The sequence below is a fragment of the Acinonyx jubatus genome, chromosome D1, assembly GCF_027475565.1.
Source record: "Acinonyx jubatus isolate Ajub_Pintada_27869175 chromosome D1, VMU_Ajub_asm_v1.0, whole genome shotgun sequence".
NCBI lineage: Eukaryota > Metazoa > Chordata > Mammalia > Carnivora > Felidae > Acinonyx > Acinonyx jubatus.
In genome coordinates, this window is record NC_069390.1 from 19,189,747 (window position 1) to 19,210,770 (window position 21,024).

General features: G+C 37.8%; 1 protein-coding gene across 2 annotated transcripts in view; it reads right to left on the minus strand.

Annotated features, from left to right (window-relative positions):
* The window catches only part of TTC17 (tetratricopeptide repeat domain 17), a 125,246-nt gene that overhangs the window by 4,357 nt on the left and 99,865 nt on the right, over positions 1-21,024 (minus strand). For both annotated transcript variants that reach the window (XM_027072857.2, XM_027072856.2), the window contains one exon: positions 937-1,056. In XM_027072857.2, coding sequence (XP_026928658.1) covers positions 937-1,056 — 120 coding nt within the window. The remainder of the gene's footprint in view (positions 1-936; positions 1,057-21,024) is intronic.

A 21,024-nucleotide genomic window follows, 5' to 3' on the forward strand; every position in this document is an offset into this window, starting at 1 on the left:
ATTTGGAACTCAACAGTGCCTAAAAGGAAAGGTGAGCTCCTTCCACCACTCATGAAGACATGAGCCATGTCATCAGGAAGTAGGAGATGTGGAGATTAATGCAGAACTCAGCACATGTGGACACAAATGTGCTGTTAAAAAGCTGAACATTCGCGGGGCGCCTGGGTGGCGCAGTCGGTTAAGCGTCCGACTTCAGCCAGGTCACGATCTCGCGGTCCGTGAGTTCGAGCCCCGCGTCAGGCTCTGGGCTGATGGCTCGGAGCCTGGAGCCTGTTTCCGATTCTGTGTCTCCCTCTCTCTCTGCCCCTCCCCCGTTCATGCTCTGTCTCTCTCTGTCCCAAAAATAAATAAAAAACGTTGAAAAAAAATTAAAAAGCTGAACATTCTCAGTCATCATAACTACAACTGGCATTTTTGAAAAGACTGATGTTACACTGAGTTAGCAGGGCTTTTTGAAGTTTTCGTTTTTGTGGAAAAGGTGAAGTCAGATGAAGACCAGGAACTGGCCGATATATAAGAAGAGATGGAAACTGGTTCAGTTTCTGTGTCTGGAAGCAAGCTTAAGTCAGCAGTCTAAGCAAAACAAGTGTAACAGGCTTCCAGGCCTCTGGGGATGAGCTAAACCCAGAACGACTTGCAGGGTGACAGGCTGCCTAGGCCAGTATGTTTTATGCCAGGTGGCTCTGAATAGAAAGAAACACCTTCCAGTGATCCTGAAGACCTTCCCCCAAGTTCCCATTTGCTGAGGCAGGAAGGCATGGCGGTGGGTATAACGTCCAGGCTTGTGGTAGCATAAGTGGGGTCATAGGTTCTTCCAGCCTATGCTATTTTGCCACTTTCTTACTGGCTAAGAATGAGGACGGCTAGTTGAAACCTCAGAATAAACAATGGAAAGGACCAAGAGACAGAAATTCACACCTTCTGAGTCCCACTCACCTTCATCTGGTGTGGAGCATAGTGGAGGGCCTGGCGGAGGCAGTCAATTGCCTTCTTTCCTTGGCCTTTTACTCTCCAGTAGAGGGCTGCCATGCTGGAAAGGACCCAGGATGTCTGGTTCTACAAAAGAATGGTCAGTTGAAGCTGGCGTCTCTTAAACATACGAATTTACCACCAAGACTCAGAACAGTAACATGCATTCATGACCACTGAGTACTTACTAGGTGCTGGAGGCAGCCACACATGTGCATCCTCAGTAACCCTAACAGCAATCCTACGGGCTTGATACTGATATTACAGCCTTTTATAGATAAGAAAACTATGACTCAAAGAGATTGTCTTGTCCCAATCCGCTCAACTATTAAATAGCAGAACTATGTTTCATGCCCATGATCTTTTGGAATTAAATTTACTTAAGTTTTTGAACAGGTAACTCATTTACATGTTTCAAAGACCAGAAGGTATGCAAAGTTATACAGTGAAAAGTCTCCTTCCCATTCTTGTCTCTATTGTATACAAGTAAACAGTATTTTTAGTTTCCTATGTAACTTTCCAGGGTTTCTTTACGCTTTATATAAGCAAATACGAATACAGGCTGATACTCCCATCTTTTCATATGAGGTCACGTATTACTTATATAAAAGGTAACATTCACTTGCACTTTGTTTTCTTCACTAAACAATACACCTTGGAGTTCTTGCCACATCAGTGTATGGAAAGCCTCCTCGTTCTTTTATTATCAGCTGCATTATTATTCATTGTATGGATGTTCCATTATTTATTTAACTAGATCCTTATGAATGAATACTCCTCTCTCCCCCAATTTTTTACTATTACAAACATCACTGAAAAAATAACCTTAGGTATAGTTTTGCATTTGTGCCCGTGAATTTGTAGGATACATTTCCAGATGTGGACAAGGGAATACACATGTCATTTTGATAGATACCATCACACTGCCCTCCATAGGACTGTAACAATTCCTCACCAGAAATACATGTGTCCCTGTTTTGTTATAGCCTCACCACAGTCTGTTATTAAACTCTTGGACTCTTTGAGAGGTAAAGAATGGGGTTTAAATCTGCATTTCCCTTCTTATGAATGGAACTGACCATCCTTTCATGTTTGACAGCCCTTTGTATTTCCTTTCTGTGAAGTAGCTGCTCTTATATTTTGTTAAGAGGTCTTTATCTTCTCTATTTGAAAAAGCTCTTTATTTATTAGAGAAATTAGTTCCCTGCCTATGATATGAATTACAGATACATTCTCTCAGTTTTCTGAAGTCCACTTTTGGACCTATGGTGCTTTTTGTGATATAGATTTTGATTTCTGCGTAGCTCAGCTTATTAATTTGGATGGTCTCTGGATTTTCAGTTGTTGCTGAGAAGGCCTCAGATTATCAATAAATTTTACCATGTTTTTTTCCCCAGAACTTTTATAGTTTTATTTTTCACATTAAAATTTTTTTTAATGTTTATTTATTTTTGAGACAGAGACAGAGAGAGAGCGAGTGAGCAGGGGAGGGGCAGAGAGAGGGAGACAGAATCTGAGCAGGCTCCAGGCTCTGAGCCGTCAGCAAAGAGCCTGACCCAGGGCTTATACTCACAAACCCTGAGATCATGGCCTGAGCCAAAGTCAGATGCTTAACCGACTGAGCTACCCAGGTGCCCCTTATTTTTCACATTTAAATCTTTGATCCATTTGAAATTTAACTTGGTGTTAAAGAAAAGATATGGCTCCAATTTTATTTTTTTCCAGATGGCTACTAAGTTGTCCCAATAATATTTAATGAATACTTCATCCCTCCTCCCACACCAAGATGCTACCTCTACCATACACAAAATTTCAGTACTTAATTTAGGTCTCATTTTGGATTTTCCTTTTGATGGATGGACTCTCAGCCAATACAGATGAAGCAATCAGAAAACTTACCCTGCTTTCTACTTTCTTTCTTTCTTCCAGTCTAATTTTTTGGTAATTTTATCATTCTTCATTGTCAGGGCATATAGTATTTATATTCTGTTCTATCACTCCATTTCCCACTTTTGTTTTCCAATTGGTTCTGCAGTTAAATATATTCATTGATCATTGACATTACTTTTGTGTGGCTTCCCCAATCATCTTGTGGTTGGCTGAGGTTCAGCCCAATACTGTTGATGGGAACAATATTCTTTGCAATTTTTGTTATGGGCTGAATCGTGCTCCACCAAAATTCATGTTGAAATCTCAACCTTTCGTACCTCAAAATATAACTGTATTTGGACAGAAGGTCTTTAAGGAGGTAATTAAGTTAAAATGAGGCCGTCAGTGTGAGGCCTTAATCCAACACCACTGGGTTTCTATGAAGGATTTGTAGAAGAGGAAGAGATACATCAGGGTCGTGTGCACAGGGGGATGACCCTGTGGAGGGGCGGTGAGAGGCTAGCCATCTGAAGTCAAGGGGGGAGGCCTCAGAGGAAACCGACCCTGTCAGCACCTGGATCCTGGACCTGTGGCCTCCAGGAATGTGAGAAAACACATTTCAACTGTTTAAGGCACCCAGTCTGTGGTGCTTTGTTACGGTAGCCCTAGCAAGTTAATATAATCATATGTGTTCAAAACTTTCTGTCTGCAGCCTTCATACCTGAAGGACAGCTGGTTGGATACAAAACCATGGCTCCTTCTTTCCTTGAATAATGTGTTGGCATTCCTCCATTGCTACTTGGCTTGGATGACTGCTGCAGAGAAATCTGAAGCTGCCTGATTTATTCTCCCCGCAGTGATTTGATCCTGTTGACTGGCTCCTCGAAAGGATTCTTTTTTTAAAACTAAAATGATCTTTCTTTAATGCCAATATTTCACACATACAAAAGAACATACTTATATAATTACATGTATACATAGTAATCATATAAAAATATATACTTATGCTATAAAGCATAAAATAACGAATATCCCAGAAGCTACCACCCTAGTGAAGAATGAACTTGCATCTACCTGTGTGTGCCTTCCCTATTCCATCCTCTTGCCTTTTCTTCAGAGGCACACACTATCCTAAATGCTGGGTCTGTTATTCCATTGCTGTTTTAAACACTGTCCCATCACTCACACACACACACACGCTTCAACAATATTTAATACTTAGTGTGCTTCTTCCTGTGCATTATAACAGTGGTATAATACTGTAAGGAGTCTTCTGGGACTTGAAGTTTCTACTCAACACTATTTCTAAAATTCATCCATGTTGTGTATAGCTTGTAGCTCATTCAACAGCTTTGCTGCATGGTTAAATGTCCACTAGGTGAATATACTGGAATGTATTTATCCATTTTCTGTAGATGAGGGCTCTGAGTTACTTCCTGTTTTTACGTTTCCTGTTGCAAATAAAAGTGCAGAATTTCTCCAGTGTAGAGTAGATATCCAGGAGTAGGATTGTTGGTTCACAAGATATGCAAATGTCCAACATAACATGAGAATGTGAAAGTGTTCCCTAAAGGTGTTATACGATCTATAATCCCATCAGCAATGTTTAAGAGTGCTTCTTGCTTTATATCCTTTCTAATTCTTGGTATCATCAGTGGGGGTAAAATAGCATCTTACTGTGGTCTTAGTTTGCATTTACTGATCATTAGTGAGACTAAAAATTGTTTCTTGGTGTTTATTGGCCGTACACATCTTTTTTTCAGTGAAATGTCTGCTAATATCTTTTATATATCTTTCCATTTTATTATTTATCTTTCTCATCAATTTATTTATATGTTCTGCATATCAGTCCTTGTAGGTTGAATATGTTATACATTTTTTCTCTCTGTCTTCTAATTTAAAAAATGTCTTCAGGGGCGCCTGGGTGGCGCAGTCGGTTAAGCGTCCGCCTTCAGCCTGGTCACGATCTCGCGGTCCGTGAGTTCGAGCCCCGCGTCAGGCTCTGGGCTGATGGCTCAGAGCCTGGAGCCTGTTTCCGATTCTGTGTCTCCCTCTCTCTCTGCCCCTCCCCCGTTCATGCTCTGTCTCTCTCTGTCCCAAAAATAAATAAACGTTGAAAAAAAATTTTTATAAAAAAATTAAAAAAAAATGTCTTCAATTTACAAAAATGTAAACTTTAAAAATAGTTGAACTTATTCATATTTTCTCTTCTAGTTTGTGCTTTTATATCTTAAGAAATCATCTTATATTCCAAGGCCAGAAAGATCACCTCCTACAATTTACTCTAATTAAAAAAAATTTTTTTTTAATGTTTATTTATTTTTGACAGAGCACAAGTGGGGGAGGGGCAGAGAGTGAGGGAGACAGAATCTAAAGCAGGCTCCAGGCTCCGAGGTGTCAGCACAGAGCCCAACATGGGGATCGAACCCACAAACCGTGAGATCATGACCTGAGCCGAAGTCGGATGCCCAACTGACTGAGCCACTCAGGCGCCCCTCAGGTGCCCCATTTTACTCTAAATTTTAAAGTTCTGTCCTTGATACTCATGGGATTCCTTTGTTAAGTGATGAGGTGAGGATGGAATTAGCTCAGCACTGCCCAGCACAGCTTCCTGCAAAACCCCCTCTCTCCCTATTGATCCTCCACGGTCCCATGTATGTCAGAGTCGACTTCTGGGCTTTCTATTTAGTTCCTCCTGGTCATTATTTCTGTTTATCCTTGAGCACATGGCATTAGGTCTTGCTTTATAATTTTTCATAAAGGTGAGGCAATTCTCACACCCTAATTTTTTTGAGTGTCATGTCTATTCCTTTACCCTTCCATATAAATATAAAGGTCTGCTTTTCAAGTGTCATAAAAAAAAAAGCTTGTTATTTTGATTATAACAGCATTGACTCTATAAATCAAACTGGGGAAAAGTGACATGTTTATGATGTGTGTTGTCTTATCCATGAACATTATATATCTCTCTGCTTATTTAGGTCTTTTAAAATGCCTTTCAATAAAGTTTTATCACTTTGTGCAGACAAGGCATACAAATTTTTGTTAGATTTACTACTGGGAGGTTTATATTTTTGTAACAATGGAAATACATTCTGAAAATTATGTTTTCTAATACTTTGTGCTGCTATATAGAAATGCAGTTTTTTAATCGACTTTATAGGCAGCCATCTTGACAAAAATGCTGTTATTTCTTTAAAAAAATTTTTTTAATGCTTATTTATTATTGAGAGACAGAGAGAGACAGAGCATGAGCATGGGAGGGGCAAGACACAGGCACAGCTGTCAGCACAGAGCCTGATGCGGGGCTTGAACTCACAAACCGCGAGATCATGACCTGAGCCAAAGTTGGAGACTTAACCAACTGAGCCACCCAGGCATCCCAAAAATGCTGTTAGTTCTAAAAATTTGTCTGTAGCTTCTTCTGGGTTTGCTATGTAGATAATCACATCATTTCTCAATAAGATTTTGGGTTTTTTCTTCCTAATATTTATGCCATTAATTTCTTTTTCTTGATTTACTGTACTTGCTAGGACTTTTTAAATTTTTTTAATGTTTATTTATTTTTGAGAGCGAGAGAGAGGGAGATATATAATTTGAAGCAGGCTTCAGGATCTGAGCTGTCAGCACAGAGCTGGATGTAGGGCTTGAACTCACGAACCGCGGGATCAGGACCTGAGCTGAAGTCAGATGTTTAACTGACTAAGCCATCCAGGTGCCCCACTAGGACTTTTGATACAAGTTTGAAAAAACAGTGGTGATGGTGGCATTCTCTTTTCTCTTTTCAAAGAATTATTTTAAATATTTCCCCCATTAAGATTCATCTTTGCTGTAGATATTTTGTTGATTCTTCTCATCAGATTAAGGAAGTCCTGGTCTATTCTTAATTTGCATTAGCTTTACATCATGGATGGTATTGCAGAAATGCAATCTATTGAAATAATTTCATAATTCTTTAATTTGGTTGATGAAATACAAGGTTTGCCTAAAGTTAGACCAGTTTTGTATTTCTGGGGTAAACCCAACTTGATCAAGGTGCACCTTGTTAAAGAAAAACATACGCAATTGGATTTAGTCTGTTAATATTTGGCTTATGGTTTTGATACCTATGTTTATAAGTGACCTTAGTGTATTACTTTTCTTTTGCATAATGTCTTTGCCTAGTTTTGCTTTCAAGGTTACAGTAGTCTCATCTCAAGGAATTGGGAAATTGTTCCCTTTTCTGCTGTCCAGAAGAGTCTGTTTATATTGAGAGAGTGTAATTCTCAAAAGTTTGGTAGAATTCACATATAAAATCAATAGACCTTGCTGTGTTCTTTGTGGGAAGATTTTTTAAAGACACTGCTTTCATTTGAGTTATAATACCCAAATCAATTTGGGTAATTACATTTTTCTAGAAATTTGTCTTCTTTACAATTGTTTTCAAATTTGTTGGCATAAAATTGGTAATTGTATCACTGTCTTATCTTTTTAGCTGTTGCTATGCTTCCCTTTTACCTCAATCTTGGTTATTTATGCTTTATTTTTTCTTGATTAATTTCGCCCGAACAGTGCTTCAAAGAAACAACTTTTGGACTGTTGATTTCTATTTCATTGATTTATGCACCTAATAATAGAACTTAAAAATACTTACATAATCACTAAATTCTACTCCTGAAATCATTATTACCCTACATGTTAACTTGCATTTAAATAAAAACTTAAAAATACATATATATAAATTAAAAAAAAAAAGCATACCATGGATACCAAATAGCCATTGATACACACACACACACACACACACACACACACACACACACACACACACACAGCTTAAATCAGAAGAAGTCTAAGTTGGATGTTTTAGTAAAAACATAGGACGCTTATAGCTTAGTACTGAGGGTAAAACAGTGTATTTCTTATATAGTAAGATATGGGTAAGACCTTACTATGGGTAAGATAGCATATTTTGAGAACTTGGTACTTTTCAAAAATTTTTAAATTTATTTTTATTATTATTTTTTAATTTACGTCCTAGTTAGCATATAGCGCAATAATGATTTCAGGAGTAGAATCCAGTGATTCATCTCCTACATAGAATACCCCATGCTCATCCCAACAAGTGTTCTTCTTAATGCCCCTTGCCTGTTTAGCCCTTCCCCCGACCTGCAACCCTTCCAGCTACCCTCAGTTTGTTCTCTATATTTTAAGTCTCTTATGTTTTGTCCCCCTCCCTGTTTTTATATTATTTTTGCTTCCCTTCCCTTATGTTCATCTGTTTTGCATCTTAAATTCCACATATGAGGGAAGTCATGATATTTGTCTTTCTCTCACTAATTTTGCTTAGCATAATACACTCTAGTTCCATCCACATTGTTGCAAATGACAGGATTTCATTCTTCTTGATTGCCAAGTAATACTCTATTGTATATATATACCACATCTTCTTTATCCATTCATCCATCAATGGACATTTGGGCTCTTTCCATACTTTGGCTACTATTGATAGTGCTGCTGTAAACACTGGGGTGCACGTGCCCCTTCGAAACAGCACACCTGTGTCCCTTGGATAAATACTTAGTAGTCCAATTGCTGGGTCGTAGGGTAGTTCTATTTTTACTTTTTTGAGGAACCTCCATACTGTTTTCCAGAGTGGCTGTACCAGTTTGCATTCCCACCAGCAGTGCAAAAGAGATCCTCTTTCTTCACATCCTCACCAACATCTGTCATTGCTGCCTGAGTTGTTAGTCATTCTGATAGATGTGAGGTGGTATCTCAGTGAAGTTTTGATTTGTATTTTCCTGATGATGAGTGAAGTTGAGCACTTTTTCATGTGTCTGTTAGCCATCTGGATGTCTTCTTTGGAAAAGTATCTATTCATGTCTTTTGCCCGTTTCTTCACTGGATTATTTTTTTGGGTGTTGAGTTTGAGAAGTTCTTTATAGATTTTGGATACTAACCCTTTATCTGATATGTCATTTGCAAATATATTCTCCCATTCCATAAGTTGCCTTTTAGTTCTGCTGATTGTTTCCTTTGCCGTGCAGAAGTTTTATTTATCTTGATGAGGTCCCATTAGTTCATTTTTGCTTTTGTTTCCCTTGCCTACAGAGACATGTTGAGTAAGAAGTTGCTGCAGTTGAAGTCAAAGAGGTTTTTGCCTGCTTTCACCTCTAGGATTTTGATGGCTTCCTGTATTGTGTTTAGGTCTTTCATCCATTTTGAGTTTATTTTTGTGTGTGGTGCAAGACAGTGATCCAGGTTCATTCTTCTGCATGTCACTGTCCAGTTTTCCCAACATCATTTGCTGAAGAGACGGTCTTTTTTCCATTGTATATTCTTTCTTGCTCTGTCAAAAATTAGTTGGCCATATGTTTGTGGGTCCATTACTGGGTTCTCTATTCTGTTCCACTGATCTATGTGCCTGTTTTTAGTGCCAGTACCATACTGTATTGATGATTACAGCTTAGTAATACAGCTTAAAGTCTGAAACTGTGATGCCTCCAGCTTTAGTTTGCTTTTTCAGGATTGCTTTGGCTATTCAGGGTCTTATGCTGGTTCCATACAAAGTTTAGGATTGTTTGTTCTAGCTCTGTGAAGAATGCTGGTGTTATTTTGATAGAGATTGCACTGAATATGTAGATTGCTTTGGGTAGTATCACTATTTTAAAAGCATTTGTTCTTCCAATCCATGAGCATGGAATATTTTTCCACTTTTTGTGTCTTATTCAATTTCTAATAAGCTTCCCATACTTTTTCAGTGTATAGATTTTTCACCTCTTTGGTTAGGTTTATTCATAGGTATTTTATGGTTTTTGGTGCACTTGTAAATAGGATCAATTCCTTGATTTCTCTTTCTGATGTTTCATTATTGGTTGATAGAAATGCAACTGACTTCTGTACATTGATTTTTATATCCTGCAACTTTGCTGAATTCACGGATCAGTTCTAGCAGGTTTTTTGGTGGATCTTTTGGGTTTTCCATTGAGAGTATCATGTCATTTGCAAAGAGTGCAAGTTTGACTTCTTCCTTGCTGATTTGGATGTCTTTTATTTCTTTGTGTTGTCTGATTACTGAGGTTAGGACTTCTACTACTATGTTGAATAACAATGAGACCTCGGTTCTACAAGGTCGATAAATCAACAGCTGATTCTGATAGCATATAGTGAGTCATGTAAACACTCTGTGCAGTTCTGCTTTCACAATAATAAATAAATGTTAGAGTGCAACAAAAAGGATGGAGCTAGAGTATACTGTGCTAAGCAAAATAAGAAAGAGAAAGACAAATACCATATAATTTCAATCGTATGTGGAATTTCAGAAACAAAACAAAAGAGCAAAGGGAAAAGAAAAGAGGGAGAGAAGCAAATCAAGAAATAGACTCTGAACTATAGAGACAAAGTGATGGTTACCAGAGGGGAGGTGGGTGGGAAGATGGGGAAAATAGGTGTTGAGTATTAAGGAGGGCACTTGTTGCAATGAGCTCTAGGTGATGCATGCAAGTGTTGAATCACTACGTTGTACACCTGAAACTAATACTATCTTATAAGTTAACTAGCTGGAATTTAAATAAAAACTTAAAAAAAAAAGAACTTGAAAATGCAAGAATAAAAAACTGAGAGAAGACAAATTCAGAATTATAGTTGTAGATTTCAACATGCTTCTCAAAAACTGATAGAAGAATTACACAAAAAGATCAGTAAAGATAAAGAAGACACAAACAATATTATCAAACAACTTGACCTAAATGACATTTCTAGCATACTCTAACAGTAGTATTCTTTTCTGATGCACATGGAACATTTACCAAGAGATCATATTCTGGGTCATACAAGTCTGAATAAGTTAAAAAGAATTTAAGTCACACAAACTATGTTCATTTACTGCAATGGGATTAAATTAGAAATCAATTAAAGAAAGAGATCTGGAAAATGCCCAATAGTTGGAAACCCAAAGAACATACTAACTTACAGATCAGAGAAGAAATTAGGAGGAAAATTATAAACTATGTAAAACTGAATGAAAATGAAATATGACAAAATTTGTGATGTGCAGCTAAAGCAGACACCTACATTAGAAAAGCAAGGGCTCAAACCAATAACCTAAGCTTCCACATCAAGAAACTAAAAAAACCCCAGCAAATTAAATCCTAAGCAAGCAGAAGACAGGAAATAATACAGAACAGACATCAATGAAAGAGAAAATAAAAAACAACAGAGAAAAATCAATGGCTCCAAAACCTTGAGTTCTTGGTTCTTTGAGAAGATCAATAAAATTGATAAATTTCTAGTCAGTCTGATCAGGAAAAAAAAAAAGGGAAAAGACACTAAGTACCAATATCAGAATTAAGAGTAGTATGTTACTACAGATCCCATAGATACTAAGAAATTGAGAAAAAAATATTACGAACATCTATATGCCCATAAATTCAACTTAGATGAAGTGGAAAAATTTCTTTAAGGACACAACTAATAAAACTCACTCAAGAGATAATTGAATACTTTTACTAAAGAGGTTGAATTTGTTAGAAATCTCTCACAAATAATCCTGGCCAAGATGGTTTCACTGCTGAATTCTATCAAATATTTAAGGAAGAAATAATAGCACTTCTCTATAAACTGTTCTGGAAAAATGAGGTGAAGGGAGCACTTCCCAATTCATTATACAAAGTCATTATTAACCTAAGAACAAAATTAAACAAAGTATTACAAGCAAAGAAAACCACAGATTAACACACTTCATGAATATAGATTCTGACACTGATGGGCTCATCAATAGTGGAGAAAGGTATTTATGCTGGGATTTGTCAATTTCTTTCAGTAGAGCAATCTTTTTTTGCTTTATGTATTTTGAGGTTATTGGGTATGCTAAGTTTAGAATTGCTATTATCTTTCTGGTGAACTAAATCTTTTATCATTACATAGTCATTTCCTCTGCCCCTAATAATTTTTTGTTTTGAAATATGTTTTTTTCAGGTAATTAATGTATCTACTCACTTTTGATTAGTATGTATCTGGTATATATTTTCCCATTTCTTCCAACATTTATGTTTTAGGTATGGCTCTTATTAAAACATGTAGCTCCTTTAAAAATTTCCAATTTGACATTATTGTGACTTCCATTACAGATTTTAAGATTGTTTACTTCTTGGATTCTATTGGTTCTTATCAATTTTTTGTTGCTCTTGTTCTGATTCCTTATTGCGCCTTTTCTCCTCCATTTTGTCATTTCTTGCATAAGTTTTTTTTTTTTTTTTTGGTCCTCCCCTTTCTACCTTCATAATTGTATCCTCACAGGTTTGGGATTTGTGCATTCTTTTTAATAGTTAACCATAAATCTTCACTCTATTTAACTTAAAGTCCAAGCAATATATTAACTCACTCCTCAACATTAAGAGAGCCTTTGAACACCTTGACTCTGGTTACTCCACCTTCAAATGTATGTTCTGTTTTGTCCAGTATTTTAGTTTAGTCATTTCTCTTAAAATCCCACAAATTATCCTTTTCTACAGACAGAGTCTGTCTGGGTTTGCATGCCTACATCATTTTATTTGCTTAGCAAATCTTGCCTGAGACAATCCTTCTTTGGCTTTCATACAGAGAAGTTCCCTGAGGTAGGACTCTTGGTAGTAAACTATTACCAGTTTTTTATTTTGAAATACCTTTCTTATTCTATCACTGTAAGGCACACAATTCTAGGGGGGGCACAGTATCCTTTCAAAACTATCATCTGGGGGCGCCTGGGTGGCTCAGTCGGTTCAGTATCTGACTCTTGATTTTGGCTCAGGTCATGATCTCACGGCTTGTGAGTTCAAGCCCTGTGTCAGGCTCTTTGCTGGTGGTGTAGAGTCTACTTGGGATTCCCTCTTCCTCTCTGTCTGCCCCTCTCCCTCACACTCTTTCTCTCTCAAAATAAATACACAAACTTAAAAAAAAAACCTATCATCTGGCTTAGAATGTTGCTATGACAGGCTGTCATTTGAAACACCATTCCTCTGTATGGCAGATATCTCTGTCTAAATTGTTCTTCACTTATGTATCCCAAGCACTTAAAAAGTATTTGGCACACAGTGGAACTTTACTACATATTTTTTGAATGAATAAATTCATGCACGCATGCTGTGATACATATGAGGTGATCAGATGTAAATGCCAAATTTTTTAGCCTGCTTTGTGGTACTGTGACTGGAACTCTGCAAACCATATCTCTCCTTTGCTAGAAGCTTGTTAGGTTCTGCAGATGTGCACACTGGGAAATTGGCAGGCAAGAGGGAGAAAGGACTTTTTTCTTCCTGTTTGCGTGTTGCTCCCATCAGTGTCATTTTAGCAGCAGCAGCACTTTGCACTTGAAGACCCAGCCTCACTACACCCTTTCACAGTCGGGCTGTGCTCCCTCTTCAGAAGCAGAAGCTCCACTTGCCAGAATTCCTGTGAACTCCTAGATTTTGGAAAACCTCACTGCCTGCCTGGGAGCCAGGCCCAGCAGTTGGTATCTCTGGCTTACCCCAGGAGGTGTTTCCTTTTTTCTTTTTCACCCTTCCACAAAAACGTAATCAATTCTCTAAATTAAATTGGCTCTTCTGAAATACCTAATGTTGTTTCCAGTTTCCTCATAGTACCCTGACTGAAATACATTTTTTTAAGATGATCTTTGCCTTTGCTGTTTTACTATATATAATGTAGCTGTGCATGGATGTCTTTTATTTAGCCAGCTTGGAATACAGCATTATTTCCTGAATCTGCTGATTCACTCATCTTCCTGTCTCTGTAATATTTTAGGTAATTTTTTACACAAAGCTTGCAATTCACTGGTTATTTAATGGTATCTAATTCACTCACTTGAGTATTTGACCTAAATAAGTATATTTTTAGTTTAGGGTTTTTTTTTTTTCAACTTATACAAACTCATTTCTGATACAATGTTTGCTCCCATTATGAGATAACATTCTTAAAAGTTTTTTTTTTTTAAGGTTTATTCATTTATTTTGAGAGAGAAAGAAGCACAAGCAGGGGAGGGACAGAGAGAGGAGAGAAGGAATACCAAGGGGACGCTGCACCGTAAGTGTGGAGCCTGACATGGGGTTCAAAACTCATGAACCCCGAGATCGTGACCTGACCTGAAGGTGGACGCTTACTGACTAAGCCACCCAGGTGCCCCTAAATGTTTTATAATGAAAAATTTCAAATAAAATACAATGTAGAACTTCCATGCACTCGTCTATCAGCCAGCTTCAACGCTTATCAACTCACGGCCACTCTTTATTTCATCTAAACCCTCATCCATATTAATTCGAAGGAAATCCCTGACTTCATATAACTTCATCAGTAAATTTTCCAGTGTGTACCTCTTAAAAACCACGTTTAAAATATAAGATTAATAAAGTTCACCTAAAATACTGAAAATTATTTTTTAAGATCATCAGCATGCAGCTTGTACTCCTATTTCCCCTGGTTGTCTTACAAAAGTGCGTTTTGCTTTTATAGTTTGAATCACAATCTAAATAAAGTCCATATGGTGCAACTGGTTAATGTGTTCGTTAAATCTCTTTTGATCTCTAGGGTTCATCTTCATCTAATTTTTAAAATTTTTGAAGAAGAAGTAGGGTTATTTATCCTGTAGTTTCCCACTGACTGGACTCTGCTGATTGTATCCTCAAGGACCCATTTAACATGCTCCTTTGTCTTCTGTATTTCCCAGTAGTTGGCAGTTAGAGGCTTGACTGGATTCAGATTTGAGTTACTGGGGAGGGAATGGGGGCAAAACATTTCACAGGTGGTAACATGAACTTCCAATGCTACCCACATACCGTCTATCTGTGAATTGAGTAGCCAGTGATGTTCACTGCCATAAATTAACTAGGAGCAGCAAAACTGTAATATTCTAATTTTATCAACTCTGGTTTACTAGTTAGAATATTCCTATAAAAAGACCTTTTCTCATCAATTAATCATTTACCCCAAAGTATAGTTCACTTAGAAGGGAAGGAAATATGCTTATTACTTTCTTTTTACTTTACAAAAACAAGCTGTTCCCATGCATCGTCTAAGACAAAATCCTCCTGGTGAATTCAGGAGTTTAGATATAGCTTAATAAACGTGATGTGTCTTATCTACTGCAGTTGCTTTGTTGATTTTTGCTGCTCAAAGTGCTGCGTTCCATCTTTGGCTAACAGGAGATACACATTCCAGCTGGTTCTGAGTTCTTCAGACACAACCTTTGTTGACTATGGGAGCTTCTTTGCTTTCCCTGACTTGGTAGAAGCCATTTCTCCAAGGAATTCTGGTTCCTTTTAGTAGAAAATGGTATCTAAAGATCAATATGTAGGTACAAAGTGTGCTTACTACTACTGGGTTACTCAATGATATTAGTCTTTTCAGCAAATAAAGTTAGAAAATGTGCAAATATACAAAAAAGTCTTGCTAGTATTTCTAATTCACGACTACAGATGTTTACTTAACATGACTACAGATGTTCACACTTTTATGTCCTTCCCCCAAACCCAAGCTCCAGTTCTCAACATCAACAAAACTACTCATTTATCTTGCATTGCATACACCTACAATCTCAGGACAATATCAATATTATTAACAAATGTATTACTGAAAACGGAATAAGGTTTTCTTTTGTGTTTAGGGTAAATCCCATTAGGGAGGTAGTCAAATAATGGGTCTTTTAAAGTCACTTGGGATAGTTTCTCTTGATGTGGTTATACTACCAATTGAATACATAGTTGGGCTCACTTAATTTTACTTTTAATTAGGAATTGCCTTATTAAAATCTGTTCTGTAATTATACAAAATATTTGTTTCCAAAGTCATATTGAAAAGACAATGTAGATTCAAGGAAATCTAGCTTCATGCTCAGTCTTTCTTATCCTATTTCCACCTTCCTTCTATGGAAAACCATTGAAAAGTATTTTTAAAAGTTACTCTTCCATTTTAAAATATCTGCATACATCCCCCACCTCACCATTATTTAAAAAGCAAAATAGTAATTGAAGATATGATTTTTTCCACTTTTTTTTCTTTTTCACTGCCTATATCCTGGAGATTATTTCACAGAGATTTAACAGAAATTGTCTTTGGGGCACCTTGGAGCCTCAGTCAGTTAAGCATCTGACTCTTGATTTTGGCGCAGGTCATAATCTCACAGTTGTGAGATCGAGCCCCACACTGGACTCCATGCTGAGTGTGGAGCCTACTTAAGATTCTCTCTCCCTCTGCCCCTTCCTGCTTTGCATGCATACACGTGCTCTCTCTTCCTCGAAAGAAAGAAAGAAAGAAAGAAAGAAAAGAAAGAAAGAAAGAAATTGTCTTCATTATTTTTGACAGCTGTAGAAGACTCCATTGTGTGGATGTTCACACCCAATAAACATCCACAGAGGACTTTTTATTCATTCAGTCTCCTGCTGGACATTTGGGTTGTTGCCAGTCTGCTATTACAAATCAGGCTATAATCAAGAGCCTTATCATAGGCATTTTTGTATACATTTTTTTTGCCAGTGTACTTTTAGAAAAGATTCCCAAAAGCTGGCTACATAGGTAAATGAATGTATAATTTTGCTAGATACAATTTGTCTCTCCATAAAGGTTATTCCATTTTACATTTCCACCAGCAATGTATGCATGGCCATACCAATTTCCCCACAGTCTCACTGAGTCTATCAAACTTCTGGATTTCTGCCAATGTCATGGCAAGAAATATCTCACTGTAGTTTTAACTTGTTCTTTTCTTTTTTTCTGTTTTTGAGATAGAAACATAGATCATTGATTTTCAGTCTTTTTTATTTAACTAATATATCCATTTAAGGGCTATAAACTTCCCTCAAGCACTGCTTTAGCTGCATCCCACAAGATTTGATATGCTTTGTTATCATTCATTTCAAAACATTTTCTAATTTTGCTTGGGCTTTCTTCACTGACGCATGGGTTATGTAAAGGTGTACTGTTTAATGTCACCAAAATAGCTGAGGATTTTCCATCTATTCTTTTGTTTGTTTGTTTGTTTTTTTAGTTTATACTGAGAGAGAGAGAGAGAGAGAGAGAGAGAGAGAGAGAGAAAGAGAGAGACAGAGAGAGGGCAAAGAGAGATAGAATCCCAGGCGGGCTCTACACCATCAATGCAGTGCCTGATGTGGCGCTTGACCCACAAACTATGAGATTATGACCTGAGCTGAAACCAAAGAGTTAAATGGACACTTGACCAACTGAGCCACCCAGGTGCCCCTGATCTTTATTTTTTTTTTAACTTAATTCAATTATGTTTGGAAAATATGCTCTAAATTATTTCAATATTTTAAATTTTAATTGAGGCTTAATTTATAACTCAGCTTATGACCAACATGGTAAATGATCCATATGCATTTTTTAAAAATTTATTTTAAGTAGGCTCCATCCCAATGTGGGGCTGAAACTCATGAACCTGAGACCAAGAGTCTCATTCTATACCAACTAAGCCAACCAGGTGCCTGGTCCCCATGCATTTTTTAAAATGAGAATTCTGGGGCGCCTGGGTGGCTCAGTTGGTTAAGTGTCTGCCTCTTGATTTTGGCTCAGGTCATGATCTCACAGTTTGTGAGCTTAAGCCCTGCATTGGGTTCTGCGCTGACAGTGTAGAGCCTGCTTGGGATTCTCTCTCTCTCTCTCTCTCTCTCTCTCTCTCTCTCTCTCTCTCCCCCCCCTCTCTCTATGCCTCTCCCCCGGTCTCCTTCTCTCTCTCAAAATAAGTATTTAAAAAAATGAGAATTCTGTCACAATTTAATGTAAATTAAATATAAATATATACATATATTATATATATTATACTGCCTCAGATTTGTTTATTAAATAAATTATATAAATATATTGGGTCAAATTTGTTTATTAGCAAGATGGTCTATATTTTTAATTTTTTTGTCTGCTCAGTTCTACCACCTACTGAGAGGGAGGTTGAAGTCTGTTATGATTGTAGACTCATCTGTTTCTCCATTTAGATCTGCCAGTGTTTAATGCTTGTCTTATATAACTTGAAATATACTACTGGTTACACATACAGTTTTCTATATTCCTGGTGGACTGACCACTTTATCATTATGAATTGTTTTTATCTGTAGCAATGATTCTTGCCTTAAATTCCACATGTTCTGATGATAGTGTAGTTATACCAGCATTTTTTGTGTAGTGTTTGTATACCTTTTTTCCATCTTTCAATTTCAACCATTTCATATATTAAAGCATATTACTTGTTAAAAAATAAAATAAAAAATATTTAAAAAGTGTGCTACTTGTGAATAGCACATAATCGCGTTCAATATTTTAACCCAGTTTGATGTTAGTACTCTAGTTGGAATATGTAGTCCTTTTGTACTTACCATGATTACTGACACACTGGGCTTATCTTTATCACTTTACTATTTATATTTTATTTTATGCATTTTTACATTTTACATATTATAGATTTCTATTTGATATTCCTTTTGTCTTCCTTTCTTGCTTCTTCATTGATCAAATGTTTTTTATTGTTCCATTTTTCCTTAACTATATATTCTTTAACTGTTCTTTTAACAATTAGCCTAAAAATTGCAATATGCATCTTGAATTACTCCAGACTAAAAATATAAATTCTTACTTTGATTTTACTACTTTCCTGATAATGCTAAAACCTAACACCCTGCCCATGTGTATTCATGGGAAACTAATCTCATGTTAACCTTTTAGCTGTGTTCCCCTGGACACCTAATAAAGGTACAATGCCAGCCATGTTACCAGGCAACATGGTTATGGCAAAGATGACCTGACTAAACTGCAGCAGACTCGGAGGACTATGACCTTTCCTGAGTGTGTCATTTCTTATCCCTTGTGGGAACTCTTGGACTCTAGGCGCACAAGACTATTGCAAAAGATACTGATTCCTATGTGCAACTTGAGAGTTCTAAGCCAGAGTTGTTCCCATATTCACTCATGTGGTCCTAATCCTTTATCCCTGAGCTATCACCTAGGGGAAGGGGCAGATAACTGTCGCTGAGACTGCTGCCAGAAAGCTATGGGGACTCGGAAAAACACACAAAGAGCTGCACTGCTGGCTTACTGGGTTTCCTATTCTGTCCTCCTGAGTGAAGGCAAGACCGTAAGTGCCCTATTGAGTTGTGCGAGCATAACATATTTATCTAACTGGCTCTAAATCCCCTGGCAGTGGGTACTGCAGAATGGACTTTCATATCCTTGGTTCAATATGGCCAAGGCACTGTGACATAAAAGAATGTCCAGGGAGATGCAGATGAAACTGAGATGAAACTGAAGCCTCAGTGGGGGCCAACTTTCCCAGAGTCTGATGGCAAAAGTCTGATATTGTGAGGGGTGCCTGGGTGGCTCAGTCGGTTAAGCGTCTGACTCCTGATCTCAGCTCAGGTCTTGATCTCAGTGAGTTCAAGCCCTGTGTGGAGCCCACTTAAGAAAAGAAAAAAAAAAAAAACTGACATTGTGTGATAGGGGATAAATCTTTCCCTTGTGGGACTAGATAAAAGCTGGAGACAAACTTATGCTGACAGAAACTGCCCACCCCTCCCCTTCCCACCGTCCATGAAATGGAACTGAACAGAAGCACAGCTGCAAGTGGGCTGGCTGGCAAGAATGACACTGTCTTGGGGTAGTTGATGCAGCTAGGTGAAACTAGGCATTGATACCTGGCAGGGGGTGGGAAGGAGATACGAGCTTGACTCCGTGTTTGTGACTGGGGCTAGACTAGACATGAGGGTGGAGCAGTGGGGTTGGCTCTTCTCCATAGATCTAATCAGCAAGACATGGCGCCCACAGGCCCTTAGCTGGGGAAGCAGGGGACATAAGTGGGAGAACTACTCTGCACCAGGGCACAGGTCAGAAAGGGCTATGTGGCAACCTGGCACACAAACTGGCTGCACTGGCAATGGCAGCTGCGTGGTGTACATCTGGGGTGGCAGAGGCTTCTGAGTATCACAGTGGGAGCGACCTCGGCTACAACCTGGGGCAGTGTTCCAAGAGTTGTGACGGTGCATACAGATTCAATCCTAAAATGGGGACTGACCTATGTCATCTGCTAACACTCAGTGATAACTAATGGCAATGTAAACTAACTCCCTAAGGGGACGAGTATAGATGGGCTTTTGAAGAAATAACAAAGGATAATGACTATTCTAAAAGCTAAAGCAAAGAGGATATGGAGATGCTTGTTCTTCTGTGAATGATAAATAGAAAAGGGGCATTCTGCTTTGTCATCGCTGCCATTTTCTAAGGCAGTGGTTTCAAAATGTGATATTCATACCAGGAGTATCACCCAGGAGCTTTCCAGAAATGTACATCCTCAGGCGATCCTAGTCCCACTAAATCAGGAAGCTCAGCAATGAGGATTCTAATGTACTCTAAAGTCTGAGAGTTATTTTATTTAAGTTAGTAACTCAAGGTCATGGACGTTGGTCTGTGAGCCCACAATGGAAGTGGTTACTAGATCAACCTTCTAGCTCTATTTCCCTGAAAACCTAATAAAGGGGGAATGTTAGCCATTACCAGGCAAGATAGCTTTTAGTAAAAATGACCTCAGTTGGTAAATTGTATGTGGACTAGGAGGACTGGAAATAAACTATAAACACCTCATGGAAAGCCAGTTTGGAGCTTCCGAGTGCCGTGGTTCTTATAAATAGCTATGCCCTTTCCAGGACTCTGTGTTCAAGGGGCTATCACAAAAGATACTGGTTTTCATATGGAATTTGGGACATCTAAGCCAGGATAATTCCCACAATACATCAACTGACTTGTTCCCTTGCATCTGAACTGTCACCTGGCAGGAAAGGGTGGTGGGCAGAGAATGGTCCCTGGCCTAAGGGAGGGCTCACTCTGGAGGTACACGACTAACACTGTTATAGTTTCCTATCAGAAGATACTACTGTTATTATTTTGTACAGTCATACCCATTTGTATTTAATATTTACACTTTCTCTTGCTCTTTGTTCTTTCCTGTTTGCATCTGGGATAGTTTTCTTTCTGCCTGAAGAAATTCCTTCAGTGAGTTTTAGTGCAAGTCCGTTGGTAACGTACATCTCTCAGTTTCTGGTGGTCTAAAATCTTTATTTAACCTTCATTTTAAAAAATAGATTTTATTTACATAGAGAGAAATGCTCAGATCTTAAGTAAAACGTTCATTTTTGACTACTAAACACAGAGAAAATTTCCAACACTACAGAAAGTCCTTTCAAG